General features: G+C 55.2%; 2 protein-coding genes across 5 annotated transcripts in view; one reads left to right on the top strand and one right to left on the bottom strand.

The window, feature by feature from the left end:
• Window positions 1-623: 623 nt before the first annotated feature.
• Window positions 624-19,460, bottom strand: RIBC2 (RIB43A domain with coiled-coils 2). 4 transcript variants are annotated; one of them, XM_058741025.1, is made up of 8 exons: window positions 19,175-19,460; window positions 17,842-17,923; window positions 15,327-15,671; window positions 10,200-10,318; window positions 9,149-9,200; window positions 7,044-7,271; window positions 2,137-2,303; window positions 624-810 (listed from the first exon to the last, which is right to left on the bottom strand). In XM_058741025.1, the coding sequence occupies exons 1-8, from the start codon at window positions 19,286-19,288 to the stop codon at window positions 769-771; spliced, it is 1,149 nt and encodes a 382-aa protein (XP_058597008.1). In that variant the 5' UTR covers window positions 19,289-19,460; the 3' UTR covers window positions 624-768. The 4 variants fall into 4 exon arrangements, with proteins under 4 accessions (XP_058597008.1, XP_058597009.1, XP_058597010.1 ...); XM_058741026.1 differs by lacking the exon at window positions 9,149-9,200; XM_058741027.1 differs by lacking the exon at window positions 2,137-2,303.
• Window positions 11,104-19,479, top strand: part of SMC1B (structural maintenance of chromosomes 1B) — an 86,844-nt gene continuing 78,468 nt past the window's right edge. The window contains exon 1 of the mRNA XM_058741017.1: window positions 11,104-11,523. The gene's annotated coding sequence lies outside the window, so the exon portion shown is untranslated. The remainder of the gene's footprint in view (window positions 11,524-19,479) is intronic.

Genomic DNA, 19,479 nt, shown 5'->3' on the forward strand with positions numbered 1-19,479 from the left:
GGAGGTGAAGTGTACGTTGTCCGTGGCTCGTCCTCGAGGGCCAGGACTGCCCCCTTGGCTCCCTTGTGGCCCAATGACACGGAGCAGCATCCCTGGACCACAGGACGGGAGCTGGCAGAGAAGTGACGGAGGGCTGCTCCGGGAGCGAGACGTAAACTGCTTTGCTGAAGCCATTCTTGTTTTGGGGTCTCTGTTACCAGAACCAGGAGAGCCGGACGCCCTGGCTTCAACCCCAGGCCCATCACTGCCTGTCCACGTGACCTTGAGCAAGACACTTAACGTGTCTGTATCTCAGGCTCCTCTCCCAGAGCAGATGAGTAATAAAGATACCCACCCTCCACTAGCCGCCCCGAGGGTCAAATTGTTCTAAATGCCTTGCATATAGTGAGTGCTCCCGTTAGCTTTCATGGCAGCTGGACCCGGGGTGCCGGTGACACACAGGCCCTCTCGGATGCCACTCTCTCTGGGATGTTCCTGGCAGGGCCACGTCTACGCCATCCCTGTACGGCCCCCACGGCTGCTCTGGGAACACACTTTCGGGGCAGAGCTGAACAGAAACCTCGTACACACACAGGGGAGGGGATTAACACGGTTTGCCCGCCGTGAAAAAGCAGAGTCGAAAGTCACTCCTGAAACACGGGGTGTATTTCTTTGTAATAAATGCGACTCTTCAAAAGGCTGCTGCGTTTTATGCATGAACAATTCAGAAGACAAGGACCGTGTCTTTTTCACTATCGACTTCCTGTATTAAATTGCGTGAAATAATCTTCAGTGGGTTGATTTGTATAGACTTCTTCCATATATTTTTTCCTGAAAATAAAACAAGGGGGAAAAAAAAATCAGCAAATGCCTGGTTTCCTTAGGAATCTATTTTTTTTAATATGTAGGAAGAAGGCCACAGACTTTTTACCCGTGTGTTAGCCCCGGGATACGGAATACATTCCAGCCCGAGGAGCTCAAGGGTGAGGGAGGGATGTGTTTTATCATTGCCCTGCGGTTACGTTGGGTACTGGCACCGGCATAGTCTGCAGAGGTCTTAGAATTAAATCTCTGTGGACGTGGCTGTAAAGACATCTGTTCATTCCATTCTGTGGGATCATCTCTACTGTTCCTCTGGGGCCCCCAGCGGAAGTGACCAGCCAGCAATGGACCCGCCAGGAAACAGACACCTGATTAGAGAAAATACTGGTGGGTCTCTTCTGAGTTCAAGCCAAGAGCTTGACGGATACACAAATAACTAAGTCAATAAGTAATGTGGGGTTTGGTGTGGGGTTGGGGGGATTTCAGAGAGGGTGGTGAGGGGCAGAGGGACAGGAAGAGAGTCTTAAGCAGGCTTCATGCCCAGCACAGAGCCCAACCCAGGGCTCGATCTCATGACTATGGGATCATGACCTGAGCTGAAGTTAAGAGTCGGATGCTTAACCGACTGAGCCACCCAGGTGCCCCAATACTGTGTTTTTTGTTTTGTTTTGTTTTTTACCAAGTTCACCTACGGATCTGCATTAGACGTTTTCTGTAGCTGGCACTCTGAACTATGCGTGGGGTCTGTCCGTGTGAGGAAGAGACTGCAGCTTGCCCTTGGCAACTGCAGTAGCTGGCATGGTCCCTCCCCCCTCCCGCCCCCCCTCCCCCTCCCCCGCCACCTCCCGATGTCTATGCCAAGCAACCTCCTCAGAAAAGCCTTCTGACTCCCCCAGGCCCACTCAGAGCCCTCCCCTGGGGCTCCCAGGGCCCTGGGTGTACCCCACGACCCGCACCCATGTCTGAGCCGCTGGGGGGCGCTATGCCCGCATGCGCGCCTCCCACGGAGGGTCTCCTGGCCTGTGCTGGCACCAGTGGTTTCCAAGCACTTAATTTCCGGCTTGTGGCTTTCAGCTCCTCTCTCCCTTCTGCTTGAATTCTCTACCCGGAGGCTGTGCCCGAGCCCAAGTCACTGCTGCGAGGGGGCTTCGGTGAGATACACAGCCGGGGCCTGGGGCCCTTGCGTGGGAAAGACTCGGGGAGGTGGGCCCGCGCTGCCTGCCCGACCGTCCCCAAGCCTCGGCGGGATGATCTCGGCTCCGGTGCCCCCCGCCGGCCCCACCTGCTCGGCCGTCACCCCTCCCCCTCCCCCTGCCCCTTGGCCCAGGCCCTCACTGCGAGCGCTGCTCCTTGGCCAGGCTGAGGTTGGCGCAGTCCAGTGCCCGGCGTAGGTCCCGCTGCTGGCGTTTCTGCTGCCGCTCTAGGAGCAGAGTGGAGCGAGCCCTCTGCACCCTCTGCCGGTCCCAGTCCCTGTCTCGCTGCCACTCTTCTTCCCGCAGCCGCTGGAGGGGGGAGAGGCGACTCACCACCACCGCCCCCCCTCCCCCAGGAAGAGATCCAGGGGATCGCCCGGGAGAATCGGCCTCTCGTTTCACAGATGGGGAAACTGAGGCTCAGAGAGGGGGCAGGCAGGTGAGCAACATCATGCAGGGCATCAGAGGAGACCAGCGCCAGCTGCCAGCCCAGGGCTCCGTGGGCCCTCCTACCCGGACGCTGCCAGTGGGGCGCACCGCTGAACACGGGGATCACCTGGTGGCTTCTAGAACCTACTGAAGCGGCAGCCCCACCCAAGGCCAGCGGGCTCAAGGCCTTGGGGGTGAATTTCTGCATCTCAGCTAACTCCTCATTGGCTTCCAGCCCCCTCTATAAAAACCACTGAGCCCTAGAAGAGGAAACCCCATCAGTGCGGAGGGAAGGGGTCGCTCCCAGAAACGTGAGCCGTTCTACCGGCCGTCCTGAGTCTGAATCATTGGTCAGCTCAGCCTTCTCCCGCAAAAGGAAGCGAAAGCAGGTGGCACCGGGTCTGAAGACGAACACACCTCCTTCCCTTCCGTGGGGTTTTAGGGCGGGGCTTCCGCTCACCCGATGAGCAGAAGTAGAGTGTTCAGCGGTGCCCCCCCCTCCCCCCCCCTCCCCCCGACCTGGGCCTGCCAGCCACCGGGTGCAGACGGGCTGGCAGAGGGCCCGGCCCCCCACCCAGGACCGAGAGGAAGCTGGTGCCCGGTTCTGCCGCCTACAGTGCAAGTCATTTTGCCTGTCTGAGCCTCAGTTTCCTCACCTGTAAAGTGAGGCTACTCACAGCTGCCCTGAGTCATAACACAAGGTGTTTTCGTCAAGAAATACAGGATGCTGGGGCGCCCGGGGGGCTCAGTCGGTTGAGCGTCTGACTTCAGCTCAGGTCATGATCTCACAGCTCGTGGGTTCGAGCCCCGCGTCGGGCTCTGTGCGGACAGCTCGGAGCCTGGAACCTGCTTGGGATTCTGTGTCTCCCCCTCTCTCTGCCCCTCCCCTGCTCACATTCTCTCAAAAATGAATTAATGTTTAAAAAAATTTTTAAAAGAATACAGGATGCTGGAGCGCCCTGGGGGGCTCAGTCGGTTAAATGTTTGACTCTTGATTTCAGCTCAGGTCACGATCTCAGGGTTTGTGGGTTCGAGCCCGGAGTTGGGCTCCGAGCTGACAGTACGGAGCCTGCTTGGGATTCTCTCTCTCCCCCTCTCTGCCCCTGCTCACTCACTTTCTCTTTCTCTCTCTCTCAAGATAAATAAACTTGGGGGAAAAAAAGAATACGGAGTGCCATGGGAACCTGCTTGCCCTGGACTAAGAGACAGACAGCCTACCTATTCTTTGTCTGACCTCAATTTTCCAAACTGTCTCCATGCAGAGGGGGGAAGTGCTCTGGAGGGCATACAGGGGTGCGGAAGGGGGCAGGCGGATTTCTGAGCGGTGAGGCCTGGTCTAGGCTTTTTTCCCCTTTGCGCTTTTCCGTCTTAATTTTCTACGAAGATTGAAAATCAGATAAAAATGCTGCTCTGAGGACAGGTGGCCGTCCCTCCTTGCCAGACAGTTGGGCTGAATTGTAGGAGTGAAGGACAGAGCAGGGCCTGGCAAGGGCGACCCACATTCCCTGCCAACCTCGGGGCTCTTCCCACCTCGGGCTACTTCCCTGCCTGCCCCCGGCTGTCCCCTCTCACGCAGGGGCTGCTTTCCCTCCCACACTGTTGACCCTGTGCGCCTGGACGAGAGCCAGCAGGGGAGCTCTTCCACCCGCTCCCCCTTTCCTGAGCCAGGCCGCTGCCCTCCCCCAGTACCTGCCTGCTCAGAAGCTCACACTGACCATGGCACCTGCCAGCACCCCACCTGGGGTGGTCATCTGCTGACCCTGGGGCAGCCCCGTCCACCCTTGCAGGCCTGAGAACTTCCTTCTTCCTGGCTTCTCCGTGATCCCCCCTCCTCTCCAAAGACCTAGTGCCAGCCTATCAGCTGTCACCCCCTGGGCCCAGCCTACCAGTGATCCTCGAACTCCAGTGGGCATCAGAAGAACCCCTGGGGGGCTTTCCTGGCCCCAGACTGTGGGTCTGCCCCAGGATTTCTGGTTGAGAAGGTCTGGGGTGGGGCCTGAGAATCTGCATTTCTCCCAAGTTCCTAGGCAATGCCGATGTTGCCGGTCCAGAGACCCCCACTTTGAGAACATCTGCCCCCACCTTGTCATTACCAAGGATGTCAGCCTCCCTAGTGTCACCCTCAAGTGTCCGGTCCACCACCATTCTGATCTGCCTTTTCCACCCTCTCTCCAGCAGCCCGCTTTTTCGAGTCCTCGCCCCACCCCGGGACCTGCCATCCACTCACCACGTGCTTTCTACTGTCCTGGCTCTCCTGTGACTTCATTTCCCTCCTCGTTCAGCCCGGCGTCCATGGCTGACACCCCCTGGTGCAGACGCCCTCGGTGCCCTCGAAATTCTCACTTGGGTCAGACATGCCGGGCAGGTCTGTACAGCTAAGCGTGGCCGGGGAACGTCATCTGATTGCACTCACCGAGGACACTTCAAGTGCATGGCCTCCAGCCCTGGCTCTGCCTGGCCATCCCTCCCCTTTCTCCCAGGCCATTCTTTTCCAGCTCTCCTAATGACCATTCTCAGTCCTCGAACCCCCAACCTGACCCCCTCACCCTTGGCTGCTGACCTCCCTTCCTGTTTCCCCAGAAAATAGGGGTTCCAGAAGTGAAGCCCACCCCCACGGCCAAGGACGATCAGCCTGAGTTCCCACCCACCCCAAGCTTCAACTGGTGCTCCCAGGGCCTTGTTCTCCTGCCGGGGACACGGGCTCCAGCAAGTCCCCTCTGACGTCAATTTCCCCCTCTCTACTGCGTCGCCCTCGTGGCATAACACGTAGGCTGTTACTTCCATAATCAGAAAAAACAACCACCCCATTTCTCTGCACCTTTTTCAGCAAAGCGCTTTGAAAGCGGTGTCCGCATCGGTGGGTCTCCACTTCCTGCCTGCCTGTTACCTTTCTGTCCCCCCACGCCTCCTCCAAAGATGCTCCTGTTAGAGTCCCCAGTGACTGCCCCCTGGATCCTGGGTTCAGCCAGCAGCCCAGCCACAGGGTTTGACCTGGGGGCTCCCCGTGCTGGGTCCCTCCTCCCTCTTTGGCTGCTCCTTCTCAGCCCCCCCCCCCCCGCTCTCTATAAATGAAGGTGGGGGTGGGGGTTGTCCCATGATTCAGTCCTTAGTCCCCTTCTCCCTGTCTTCACTCATTCCCTGCGTGACCTCAGCCAGGTTCGCTGCTTTAAATACTCTCTGTGTGGCCATGCCTCTATGCTTATGTCTCCAGACCTTGTTCTGAACTCCCGACTATGTATCCAACGGCCTACTGGCTTTAGGTTGTGGCAGAAAATGCTACTTGCCTCCCGGTAGCCATTTTTCTGTCTTCCTCAATAAAACCATTGCCGGCTACCTTGCCGCCTGAAATAAACACTACATTTCCCAGTTAGGGGCAACCTTGTGACTAACTGTTATCCAGTGGAATTTAAGTGGAAGTGTCCTGTGAAACTTCCGAGAAATGTCCTTAGAGTGTTCTTCCTCGTTCCTTTTCCTGCTAGATGGACTATGCATGTGAGGGCTGGGGCTCAAGCAGCCACAATGTACTAGGAGGTGGGAGCCAGTTGCCAAGGATGGCAGAATGTTAGTCAGTGACCCTGGAGTTGCCATGTGATGTCTATATGCCAGAGATAAAGTCCTGTTTTATTTAAGATGCTGTCAGTTAGGGTTTTCTGCCATGCTCAGGCATGGAATCCTAACAGATACAGATGTGTAATGCACACTGCACACATATAATTTCCAAAATTGTGCTTGTGACTTCCATTCCCCTATCAACCTGCTCCTCTCGCCCTCTTCCTATCTCTGTAAATGCCAACTCCATCCTTCTCATTGCCCAGGCCACAAGGCCTGGAGTAATCCTTAACTCCTCTGGGTCTCATATGCCCCACCCAACCCTTCAACCAATGCTGCTCACTCTACTTTCAAAATAGATCCAGAATCTGACCATTTCTCAGCACCCTGGCTGCCAGGGCCCTGGACCAGCCAACATCATCTCTCACCTTGACCGCTGCAACAGCCTCCGTAACAGGCCCTCTCCTCCCATCCCCCACCCCCACCCCAATAGAGCCTTTTCTCAAAACAGCAGCAAGAGGGATCCTGCCACACGTGTCACTCCTCTCAAAACCCTCCGGTGCTCCTCATCTCCATCACAGAAAAGCTCTTCCCCATGGGCTGCCAGGACCTTGACCTTCCCCCTCCCAGAGCTCTTCCTCTCCCTCCCCCCTCATTCCTCCACAGCCCACCAGGCTCCCTGCTCTTCTCTACTCCTGCCTCAATGCCTTGTCCTTGCAGTTCATCCCCTGGTGGTCCTTCCTCCGATATTTGCAATACTTGCAATACTCGCGTGGTGCACTCCCTCCCCTCCTTCAGGTCTTTGTTCCAATGTCACTTCCCAGTCCCCTGGGGACCCTTCTCAAACTCAGCACCTTTCACCCCCTTGGCCCAGCCTTACTTCCACCCCAGTACATATCTCCCTACCTCCCCAAACGTAAACCCCTTGAGAGCTGCTTCTAGGGACAAGTACAGCAGCGGTGAGAACTAGACGGCTGCAGGAAGGCAGCGGGTGGTACAGATCTGCGGCTGGGGGCTGGGGGCTGGGGGCTGGGGGCTGGGGGCTGGGGTGGGGGATGGGCGGGCAGGTACCAGCTTCTCCTGGATTTGCTGCTTCTGAACCAGACGGATCTGCTCCAGCTGCTCCCGGGTCATGCCCTTCCAGCGGTCGGGGACCACGCGGTGGGGCCCGAAGGAGCTGGCTGCCTGCCGCGGGTTCTCGGAGAGCAGGTCCCCACGCAGCAGGTTGGAGATCTCGGCCAAGTCGTCTTCTTGTTCTTGTTTTTTCTCCCGAGTCTTCCTTTCCGCTGACTCGGTGGCCTGCACAGGGGAGGACGGACAGTGAGGAAGATGCCCTGGGTGACCCCGTGGGGACTGAGGCAAGGCTGGCGCATCTCACTGGGGTCTCTTGAAGGAAGACAATGGTAAAGTGCGCCTGGGACAGGTAGGGCGGGGGCGGAGAGTGGGCAGGCGCGCAGGCGCGGGGAGGCCCTTGGACCCTGGCTGCCTGGGTGATAGGGGGCGCGAGGGCTGGGCTGAGGGATCCCCCCCTCTGCACTGATTTGTCGAAGCGGGGGCGGCCTCCCCAGGTTAGGCCACCATCTCCCCCAGGGCAGGGCTGCGTGCCCCTCCCAGTGGCCCTGGTCCCCTTGGGCGGCCGCAGGCCGCAGAGAACACCCGCCAGAGTGATTCACAACGGCGGCGACCCCTCAAAGGTGAAAATGCTCTCGATGCACGTCTGCCACGGGCCCCGGGGACAGACAGATTCCGGGTCAGATCCCTGCTCCGGGGAGGGTGAGGAGTGGAGGGACAGGGCCCTGGCCATGTGACCGGAGCAAGTCACGCCCCCTCTCTGGGCTGCAGCCAGTTCTCGGCTCGGTGTTACCGGTTCTCTCTAGCAGCAAACAGGGCGCTGGGCAAGGTGCCCGCACGCCGCGCGCGCTCACGAAAGGCCAGCTCGACGGCGTCACGGCAGCACAGGCTTTGCGGTGGGACGAGCCCGGACTCACGCACTGAGTTAATTAAACAATTAATTCGTTGTTTGTTTATCGACTAATCATACCCCTCTGGCCGGGGAAGGTAGTTGGATGACAGTGCGCTAAACGGGCCAACACGCTGCGTGTATTAACTCGTTTAATCCCACGACGACCTCACGAGCACGTGTGACAGTCATTGCCGCTGGTCACAAACTATCTCCCCAGCTCCTCCTGCAAGGCGGCGCAGCCTTACTTCCCCACCTGCTTAGAGCGCTCGTGGCCACGTGGCTTCCTCGGGCCGTGAAGTGTGAGCAGAGGTGACTGTCCTGGCACGATGAGGTGGGGGTTCGGGGGGTGGGGGGAGGGACAGGACACATTCTCCTGGGGGAGCAGCCCTCTTCTCCCAGGGGGACATCCTCCAGTGCGGGCCTCCTCTGCGGAGCCGGACCGGCCCGCCCTCAAGTGGCTCCGGAGAGGACGGTTACCTGGGCCTCTGCCTGGATGCTCAGGCCTGTTTCCACCCAGGAGCAGAGCCTCAAAAGCCGACGGCGGCTTCCCAGGGCGCGGGGGGCGTGGCCTGGGGGCGTGGCCTGGCAGCTCGCACGCGGAGCTGGGGGACCTGAGAGGGCTGGCGCGGTGCAGGCGCTCGCCGCGGAGGTTACCGGAGGTTACCGAGTGAGAGCATCGGCGAGTGCGGCGACACGGTTTCCGGGAAGGCCAAGGGCGGTCCCCCAGCGGGAGGGCTCGCTAAATGATCCGCTGAGCCAATGAGCGAGCGACTAAATGAATGGCCGGAAGAGCAGCCACAATGCACAGCACCCGGCGCCCGGCACCCAGCACCCGGCACCCAGTACGCAGCACACAGTACATGGCATATAGCACCTGGCACACAGTACACAGCATCCAGCACCAAGCACCCAGCACACGGCACCCAGCACCCGGCACCCAGTACACAGCACTCAGCTCACAGCACACAGTACACAGAATCCAGCACCCAGTACACAGCACCCAGCACATAGTATACAGCACATAGCACCAAGCACCCAGCACACGGCACACAGCACCCAATACACAATACCCAGCTCACAGCACACAGTACACAGAACCCAGCACCCAGCACACAGTACCCAGCACACAGCATCCAGCACCCAGCACCCAGCTCACAGCACCCAGCTCACGGCACAGAGTACCCAGCACACAGTACACAAAAGCCCTATCTACCATGAATTCTCTGCGGGCCCTGGAGCAGGTGACCTCTCCTCTTGGGCATCGTCTGCACACAAGGCAAGGACCAGAGGATGTCTAAGATGGCCTTCGGTCTCCCGGCTGGTGCCTCGGTCTGCCCTTGGCCTCCCCCCATCCCTGGCAGTTTGTCCTCCTCGGTCCCCACCCCACCGCCCCACCCCCCAACCCCTGCCCCGCTGAAAACCAACATTCTCTCTGGTCTCTGGTCTCTAGTCCCGCCTCTCCCGGAGGTTTTGATTACATAAATGTCCCACCAGCAGGACATTTTTGAGCTTGTGTCTCCAATATATTTATCTCACAGCGTGATACCATTAGACCACACATGAACAGTGCTTCATACTACACATGCACACATGGGACACTGGAGTAGAGTTCTCCTATCGCTTCCTGCTCTCCAGCTCATCGTCCCGCCTGCCCTACTCCACAGACCACAGTTCTGGGCAACCAGTGCACCGGATAAATGAATCCAGGGCGGCCCCCATCCCACCCAGGAAATAGAACTGCATTTGTAAAGAAATCTGGAGCCAGGGTCCGATTAACTGGAGGAATAGAGAGCTTGAAGCAAGGCCAGTGCGGGACCGGGCGCAGCAAAAGGCCGCAGGTGGAGAGTTTGGGAGGAGGTCCCGCAGAGGTTAGAGAGGAGGGAGGTGTCAGGAGCCCCGATCATCAACATGATGATTGTTGCCCTTAGTGAGTGCCAGGACCTGGTCTTGATGAGGATGAGCTCTGAGAGGTGACAAAGAAGTGAGACCAAGACAGGATGCCAGAGCAGTGCTGGATGGCTGTTTAGGTAGATGTCACTGTCCTCGGTGTTAGAGAAGAATCTGAGGTTTGCAGAGTTTAGACAAGCCCACCGCGCCCCCCCCCCCCCCATCCCCAGGCTCCCAAGCTCAGGAGCAGGGGAGGGGGCGCACTCAATCTGTACCAGGGCAGCCCCCGGGGGGGCCATGTGGATTGTGTGGTGTGAGCCGGTGAAGGGCTGAGCTTGGGACTTGGGACGGGGAGACTGGGGCGTCCCGGGAGCTACCTGGTTCCTGTTGAATTCTTTCACAGCTGCACAAACCGCCTTTCTGGTGGCACTTTCCAGACTCTGTAAATGCTTGGCCGTTTCATCAAACTGCAGCCTTGTCTTGAAGTAGAGGTCCTCTGAAAGGAAGCGAAACGCAGTCACACCTCGCTTGCCCACCCAGAGCTCCTTCCCAGGTGCGCAGAGCACCCTGTGGAGTGTCCAGCCACGCGTCTCTTCTTATCCTGCCCTCACCCAGAGAGAGGGGATGCTGAAGGCTGCTGGGACACTTAGATGAGGTGATTCAGGTAGAGCTCTTGGGTGCAGGCCCCAAGGGTCAGCATCACTACCGGGGATCAGTAAGGTCTGCTGCTGATTGGTGATGTCTGCTGGGGATGGGTAAATTCTGCTGGGGTTGGTGATGTCTGCTGTGGTCCTGGGCTGGGGCCCTCATCCATCTTCTTACAATGGACAAGGGAGCTCTGCTGTGGGGACCAGATGGGGCTCCGCAGAGGAGGGGTGTCAGAGTGGGGAGATATTCATGCAGTGACACTAGGAGGACTTTTCCAGGCCAATGAGCAGCAGCAGCATCAAAAGAGGTTAACGTGGAACATCCAAACAACAAAAGGTAAAGATCTGGACTCAGATAAGAGCAGGCTCCTATCCCAGCCCAGACACTCCCTAGCTCTGCAAACCTGAACTATTACCCAACTTTTCCGAGCCTCCAGCCCTCATCTGGGAAGCAGGACAACTCCTACATTGCAGGGTTGTTACTTAAAAAAAAAAAAAAAGCCACCGATCCAAAGGTCCTTCACGTGGTGTTTGTGTCCCATGGCATCTTCCTGATGTCCAAACACAAGAGCGAACTCCAGCCGTGAGGCAGGGGCCTCCGTTCCACTTGAGCTTCATCTGTCTTCCCCTCCTTCATTCATCCTTTCAGTTGACACAGCGCCACGAGGAGGTACACACAGGACTGTGCCCTTTGCAGGGCACAAAGTGTGTAGTGACGGTCAAGACAGAAAGGGTTCTTCCTGCCTTTGGCGAACTTACTGTCTGGGCGATGAGCCAGGTCATAAACAGATGAACCCCGAAAGAGATCTATGAATGCACACTGCGGAAGTGCTGTAGGGGGAAAGGGTCCTGGGAGGGAACTCACTGGGAATACCTGGCTAGGCAGACGGGGATGGGGAGGAAGAGAGGAAGAGTGCTTCTCTGGGAGGAAGTGACCTTGGAGCTGAGGTCTGGAAGGACAAGAAGCTGGGTGGAGAGCAGGTGCAACGGGTCTGACGTGAGCAAGGATCTGTTGGCACCCAGAAGTGAAAGGAAACCAAGTGGCTGGAACACAGTGAGTGGGGTAGGGAGCACAAGGTGACACAGGGGCTGAGCAGTGGCCCAGCACGCAGGGCCCTGTAGGCTACAGAGGATTTTGCATTTTGTTCCAGATGTAAGAGGGAAGCCATTGGAGGGTTTTAAGCTGGGATGGAGGGAGTAGGGGTGACATTGTTTAAAAATCAGCACTCTGACTGCTATGTTGAGAAGAGACCAGAAAGGACAAGAAAGAACATGAAGGACTATTAGAAAGCCCTTGGTGTGGTCCCTCCAGGTGATTAAAAATAAATAAATAAATAAATAAAAGGTGGTGACTCGTATCACTGTGGTGACAGCAGGGATGGGAGAAGTGGGCCATTCAAGATACATGCAGGAGGTGGAAGGACAGGAATTGAGGATGGCCTGAGAACAAGGGTGGCTCAAGGAGGACTCCTGGGTTTGTGACTTGACTAGGGAAGGAGGTGTCATTGATGGAGTGGAGGATGGTGGGGGGAGGAGCAGAGCCAGAGGGAAGTTCAGGGTTACTCTCCAGGATGTTCTGAAGTGCCTGGGGAGATGTCCAGGGGGCAGTTCAAAGACCAAGTCCAGGGAGATGTCCAGAGGGCAGTTCAAGGACCAAGTCCGGGGAGATGTCCAGAGGGCAGTTCAAGGACCAAGTCCAGGGAGATGTCCAGAGGGCAGTTCAAAGACCAAGTTCGGGGAGATGTCCAGGGGGCAGTTCAAGGACCAAGTCCAGGGAGATGTCCAGAGGGCAGTCCAAGGACCAAGTTCGGGGAGATGTCCAGAGGGCAGTTCAAGGACCAAGTCCAGGGAGATGTCCAGGGGGCAGTTCAAAGACCAAGTCCAGGGAGATGTCCAGGGGGCAGTTCAAGGACCAAGTTCAGGGAGATGTCCAGAGGGCAGTTCAAAGACCAAGTTCAGGGAGATGTCCAGGGGGCAGTTCAAAGACCAAGTCCAGGGAGATGTCCAGGGGGCAGTTCAAAGACCAAGTCCAGGGAGATGTCCAGAGGGCAGTTCAAAGACCAAGTCCAGGGAGATGTCCAGGGGGCAGTTCAAGGACCAAGTTCAGGGAGATGTCCAGAGGGCAGTTCAAAGACCAAGTTCAGGGAGATGTCCAGGGGGCAGTTCAAAGACCAAGTCCAGGGAGATGTCCAGGGGGCAGTTCAAAGACCAAGTCCAGGGAGATGTCCAGGGGGCAGTTCAAAGACCAAGTCCGGGGAGATGTCCAGAGGGCAGTTCAAGGACCAAGTCCGGGGAGATGTCCAGAGGGCAGTTCAAAGACCAAGTTCGGGGAGATGTCCAGGGGGCAGTTCAAAGACCAAGTCCGGGGAGATGTCCAGGGGGCAGTTCAAAGACCAAGTTCGGGGAGATGTCCAGAGGGCAGTTCAAGGACCAAGTCCAGGGAGATGTTCAGGGGGCAGTTCAAGGACCAAGTTCGGGGAGATGTCCAGGGGGCAGTTCAAGGACCAAGTTCGGGGAGATGTCCAGAGGGCAGTTCAAAGACCAAGTTCGGGGAGATGTCCAGAGGGCAGTTCAAGGACCAAGTCCGGGGAGATGTCCAGAGGGCAGTTCAAGGACCAAGTTCGGGGAGATGTCCAGAGGGCAGTTCAAGGACCAAGTTCGGGGAGATGTCCAGAGGGCAGTTCAAGGACCAAGTTCGGGGAGATGTCCAGAGGGCAGTTCAAGGACCAAGTCCGGGGAGATGTCCAGAGGGCAGTTCAAGGACCAACTCCGGGGAGATGTCCAGGGGGCAGTTCAAGGACCAAGTCCGGGGAGATGTCCAGGGGGCAGTTCAAGGACCAAGTCCGAGGCTGAGACAAAGTCTTTTAGCCAGAGATGGACATGTGGAGAGCCTGGGAGGTGGCTGAGATGTTGAAAGCCCTACGGATGCACCGTTCAACAGATATCTATGTGCCGAGAACGAAAGACAGAGCAGTGAATAAGACGGAGCAAATCTCCTGCCTTCAACGAGCCTGGGATAGGATGCTGGGGAGAGGGATGACAAATACATAACCATACGGTATGTCAGTGATGGGGCTTTGCAGAAAAATACAGCAAGGAAAGGGATACAGAGTATGGGCATGGGGGAGGGTACGGGGTTGCAATGGAAAATAGTGGTCAGGGGAGAGACCTCTCTGGTAAGATGGCATTTCATCAAAGACCCAAAGAAGGATAAGGGGCAAGCCATGCAGATATATGGGGAAATGTTTCCAGGCAGAGGAAACAGTAGGTGCAAAGGCCCTGAGGCAGAAGTGAGCCTGACACACTTAACATTCTGAGTGAGGAAGCCAGTGTGGCGCGAATGAGATGAATGAAAGGCCGCGCGGTAGGGGATCGTTCCAGACTACGAAGACCTTCCCGGTCCTTGAGATGAATCTGCTGCTTATTCTGAGTAAAATGAGAAGCTATTGGAAGCGTGTGCGCAAAAGATCTAGCTTAATGTTTAGCAGGATCATCCTGGCCACTGGGTTGAGAAGCAACTATAGAGGGCCGAGGGCAGAAGCACGGAGACCACCTGCAGGCGATTGCAAAAATCGCGCTGAGAGATGCTGACAGCTTAGCCCAGAGGGGTAAGAGTGGAGGTGGAGAGAGGCGGTTGTGATTTGGGGCGATTTGCTGCTGGACTGGACATGGCATGTGAGACCAAGGAAGGAGTCAAGACGCCTTGGGGTTGGGGCTTGCGCAACTGGAACAATGGAGTTCCCATTGACAGGGGTGGCGGTTCACGGGGGGCAGGCCAGGGTGTCTTGTGTTGACTCTGATAAGTTCGTTAGACGCCCAAGAGCAGATAAACGTCCAGAGGTGACAGGACGTGTGGGCTGAGAATCAGGGAAGAATCCAGGCTGGAAGGGTACGTTTGGGGGAATGATGGCCCATCGGTGGTATCTAAACCCACGAGACGAGTTGAGAGCGCCAGGAGACCGAGTGTGGTTGAGGCAGGCGGGGCGCAGAGGGCACTGGTAAGCAACAACATCCGGAGGTTGGTTCCGAAGGGGAGGAGAAACCAACCAGGGGGCCGGGGGAGGGGAGCCGCGATGAGAGCGGGTCCCGGAAGCTGGCGGAGGAAGTATTTCCAGGAGGAAGAGATGACCAGCTATGGCACAGGCCGCGGATGAAGGAGCCGCCTGAAAACGGAGCTCGGATGCGGCAGCTTGGCGGTCACCTTGGGGCGCCCGGGTGGCTCCGTCGGTTAGGCGTCCGACCTCGGCTCAGGTCATGATCTCGCCGTTCGTGAGCTCGCGCCCCGCATCAGGCTTTGTTGCTGCCAGTTGGGAGCCTGGAGCCCGTTTCAGGTTCTGTGTCTCCCTCTCTCTCCGTTCCTCCCCCACTCGCACTCTTTCTCTCAAAAATAAATGAAAATTACCAAAAAAAAAAATTTTTTTTTTAAACAAAAAAAAGAAAACACCGGTCACCTTAGTGCAGGCAGAGTTTACTGGACTTGTTGCAACTGCCTCAGGGATGGAGGTTGTTCCAGGTCTTGGAGGCTTTGCCAGAGGGGTTCCCTGGGCCTGGAGGGTCCTGGTGAGGACATGTGACCCCTGAGCCCTAGGCGCACCCTACCCCCCAACCCCCCCCCCCCCCCCCCCCCATCCAGGTGCAGGTGGATTTTTCACCTGCACCTGGCTGGAGCCCAGCGGGAGCACAGAGTTGCAAGCTCAGAAATGAAGACGTTTACATCCTGGAACACAGGCTCTTTCCCCGGCGGCCAACACAGCACAGTGGTAGGACGTGAAACACCAAACAAAGCAGGGGGAAACCCACGGGTTTGATTGGTCGGAGAAAGTATTGAGACCGGCTTGTCCCTTTTGGCTTCATTACCTGCACATCTTTGGTGGGCACGGGCACGCTCCCGTTCCCTCTGCTGTTGTAAGGACCATTCTCGGTTTTGTTCCTCCTGGAATTTCTTCCTCTCGTGGAAGTTTAAATCCTCTCCCATGAATTTCTGCATTCCCGATACTGTATTCCGAATATCGTTATCTGACTGCCTGGCTGGGAGATCTTTCCTAAGGGCTAGGGGGTCAGATAGGTCAAATTCACGGCGAGTTTCTGGCTTCTGGAAGGTCTGCTGGAAATCATTGATGGCTTTACAGAGGCTTTTCCTATCTCTCCTTTCTCGGCCTTCTAATATGCATGTGATTTTGTCATTTTGCCTCATTTCAGCAGCTAGAAGAGACATAGCATACCCATCCATAAGATTAAGGTTCAGAGAAAAAATAAATTTGAATCCGCCTTAAAAAATAATTTCTAGTGATTCTAAAAGCAATATAAGCCTTCAAAATAGTACCACAACCATTAAAGAATTAGTATTTTAAAAAAAAATTTTTAATGTTTATTTTTGAAAGAGAGAGCAAGCGAGGGAGTAAGCGGGGGAGGGGCAGACAGAGAGGGAGACACAGAATCTGAAGCAGGCTCCAGGCTCCAAGCTGTCAGCACAGAGCTCAACGCGGGGCTCGAACTCACAAACCACAAGATCATCATCTGAGCTGAAGTTGGACACTTAACTGACTGAGCCACCCAGGCGCCCCAAAATTAGTATTCTGAATATACAAAGAGTACCTACAAATCAGTTTAAAAAACCAAACAACCAAAGAAAATAATGGGCCAAGAATAGGTACATATGTGTCTGCCCTATAATTGTTGTAAGTTTTATTTATCTTGTAAGAATTATTTTGTTCAAGTTTGTTTATTTATTTATTTATTTATTTATTTAGAGTGTGCGAGTGGGAAAAGGGCGGGGGGGGGGAGAAAGGGAGAGAGAGAGAGAGAGAGAGAGAGAGAATATCTCAAGCAGGCCCCACGCCCAGTGAGGAGCCCAATGTGGGGCTCGATCCCACAAACTGTGAGATCATGACCTGAGCCAAAATCAAGAGTCCCATGCTTAACCGACTGAGCCACCTAGGTGCCCCAGGTTTGAATTATTTTTAAACATGACAAAGGTAAACTGCTTAGGAACTAGAGAATGGTACAAAGAAAAAAATAAATTTCCCTTGTATTCCATCATTCCAACATCACCACTGCTGACATTTTGGTCTATTTCCTTTCTGTCTTTTTCTAAGCTTATTTCTTTTTATATATTTTAACATTTAATGGGTAGCCCATGGTATATACAATTTTGCATCCTGCTTCTTTCTATTTAAAAAATCCTTATAGTGCTTTAAGAAGAAATAAGCTGGACCTGTTGCACCTGATGTGGGAAAGTGAATTCTATTTGGAATTTTTTAAAAAATGTTTATTATTTTGTGCGAGAGAGAGCTCGCGCACAGGTGGGGCAGGGGCAGAGAGGGAGAGATAATCTTAAGCAGGCCCCACACTCAGCAAGGAGCCCCACTCAGGGCTCTATCCCGTGAACCATGAGATCGTGACCTGAGTCAAAATCAAGAATCAGACACTCAACCTACTGAGCCACCCAGGCGCCCCTGTTTGGAATTATCTCAGAGCTCGGACAGTATCTTATCTTGCTCTGAGTCACCACAGCCAGTGTGAACCAAGAGTGTCCCTATGTCCTCTGGTGCAAGCAGCTGTCCCCAGGAGAAGGTCTGAAACTTTTTGGCAGAGAATGGTGTGTGTGTTTAAGGGTTTTCATGTCCGGTTTTTATTAAATTTTTTTTTTCAATGTTTTTTATTTATTTTTGGGACAGAGAGAGACAGAGCATGAACGGGGGAGGGGCAGAGAGAGAGGGAGACACAGAATCGGAAACAGGCTCCAGGCTCCGAGCCATCGGCCCAGAGCCCGACGCGGGGCTCGAACTCACGGACCGCGAGATCGTGACCTGGCTGAAGTCGGACGCTTAACCGACTGCGCCACCCAGGCGCCCCCATGTCCGGTTTTTAAAGAAAACTGAGAACAGGGACGCCTGGGCGCATCAGTCGGTTAAGTGTCCGAACTTCGGCTCAGGTCATGATCTCACAGTTTGTGAGTTCCAGCCCCGCATCGGGCTCTGTGCTGACAGCTCAGAGAGTGGAGCCTGCTTGGGATTCTGCGTGTGTGTGTCTCTCTCTGTGTCCCCCCGGCTCGCGCACACTCTCTCTTTCTCTCAAAAATAAACATAAAATTTTATGTTCTCGGGGTTATGTTCTCGGGTTTATGTTCCCGAGAACAATGTACATTTACCCTCACAATACATTTCCTACACCCCCCATAGAATTCAATAGCTGTTTTCCTTTCAAGAGAGAAAGAAACAGCACATTAAGTTAACTGAACACAAACAATGGTGAAATTTTAAAAGGACGAAGAGTGTGAAAATGACAAGCTTTTACACTTTTGAAGCAATGAGGACCGGAGTCTAGAGTTATACAGCCCCAGACTGCTAGGTAGGCTTCGAGAGATGCTCACCAAAAGTTTCATGTCTAGCTTTTTCGGTTGCTTCTTTAATCTTCTGGTCATGAACCTGAGCATCCCAGGCGTCTGTGTCTCCCTGGAAATGGAAAACAAAGGGGAGGAGTTACAGCCAGATCATTTTAGTCGGTTGATAACAATCCTACTGATCTTTTTTAAAGCCTTGTTCCACTGTTAACTAGTTGTCTTAGGTACACATCAGTTCTTTTCATACCTTTTCAGCCTGTCCCCAGAGCTTCCTTCTCCCTTTCTCTTAGTTGATAGATATCTGCAGAACAGAACAACTCCTCCTCTAGGAAGCACTGATGTCCTCTCCCAGTCTCAGTCTGTGCACCCCTGACACCCCATGCTCCCCTCCCTCACAGCCCTGATTCCACTGCTGTGAGCAGTGGACCATTTTTGGTTTTTGTAATATAGTTAATTTTTTTTAGAGTATGTTATTTATTTATTTACGCGAATTCAAGTTAGTTAACATACAGCGCAGTATCGGTTTCAGGAATAGAACCCAGTAATTTATAACTTACATACAACACGAGTGCTGATCCCAAGTGCACTCGCTCCTTAATGCTCATCACCCATGTGGCCCAGCTCCGCACCCCCCCCTCCCCCGCAACCTCCGGTTTGTTTTCTGTATTTATAATTTTTTAGTGTTTATTTTTGAGAGAGAGACAGACAGAGCGTGAGTGGGGGAGGGGCAGAGAGCGAGGGAGACACAGAATCTGAAGCAGGCTCCAGGCTCTGAGCTGTCAGCACAGAGCCCAATGCGGGGCTCGAACCCACAAACTGTGAGATCATGACCTGAGCCGAAGTGCGAGGCTCAACCGACGAGCCACCTAGGCGGCCCTGTCTTCTGTATTTAAGAGTCTCTTACGGTTTGCTAATGTGACCGTTTTAATGCCAGAGTCCATCGGGCCATGAACTCTGCAAGGTCAGGCAGGGATTGCCATATTCCTCATTTCCTGGGCCCAGCTGAGGCGTGCCACAAAATAGTAACTCGCTGGCATGTGTCAAATGAATAGACTGGAAGGAACCCCCGGTGGTGCAGAAAATCCGGCTCAGAGAAACGAGACCCGCCGTCCGGTCTCTGACTAGCCACTCACTGCAGGCAAGCTCCGTCCCTGCTGCAGGACTCAGTTCGCCTGTCCTGCAAGTGAGAGGGTAGGTGTCTGCGAAGGGCTTCCCCCTCTTCGGCAGTTAACACGACGAGCTGGTGCCCTTTGCGGCCGTGCTTGGATCAGCAGTTTCGCTGCAAGGGCTCATCCCTGGTCTCCGCCGCCCGCCCCTCGCTGCCCGCCCCCCCCCCCCATTCCCACCGGGTAGAGGGCCTCACCCCGATGATCCTGTTCCTGGCGTTGAAGATCCGTTTCTGCCGGCACAGCTCCCCATGCGTCCTCTTGGCCAGGCTTAAGTACCGCTCCAGGTCTCTGGGCTGCGCTATCTCCATGGCTGGAAATCGCGAAGAAACTCTGAGGGGGGGTCAAGACAAACGAGATGAAAAAGGAAAGACAACCAAAATAAAACAAGCTGCAGCCTAAGCCAGGCTGGCTCCCTAGGAGGCCGGGCGGATGCGAGTCGAGCCGGCTCCGCAAGCTTTCAGTCCTTCTGCGACCTCTCCAAGCCCCGCTCTCCTCGGAA

This window comes from Neofelis nebulosa, chromosome 8 (genome assembly GCF_028018385.1).
Source record: "Neofelis nebulosa isolate mNeoNeb1 chromosome 8, mNeoNeb1.pri, whole genome shotgun sequence".
In the NCBI taxonomy this organism is placed as follows: domain Eukaryota; kingdom Metazoa; phylum Chordata; class Mammalia; order Carnivora; family Felidae; genus Neofelis; species Neofelis nebulosa.

Bases quoted from the DNA above. Each gene is read 5' to 3' on its own strand.
- RIBC2 (XM_058741025.1), bottom strand. From the start codon at position 19,288: ATGGAGATAGCGCAGCCCAGAGACCTGGAGCGGTACTTAAGCCTGGCC. The intron at 9,201-10,199 runs GTAGCTCCCGGG...CCTTGTGTGCAG, and splicing joins AAGAATTCAACAGGAACCAG to ACGATGCCCAAGAGGAGAGG. The intron at 7,272-9,148 runs GTAGATAGGGCT...TCCCCTGTGCAG, and splicing joins GGGCCCGCAGAGAATTCATG to GCCACCGAGTCAGCGGAAAG.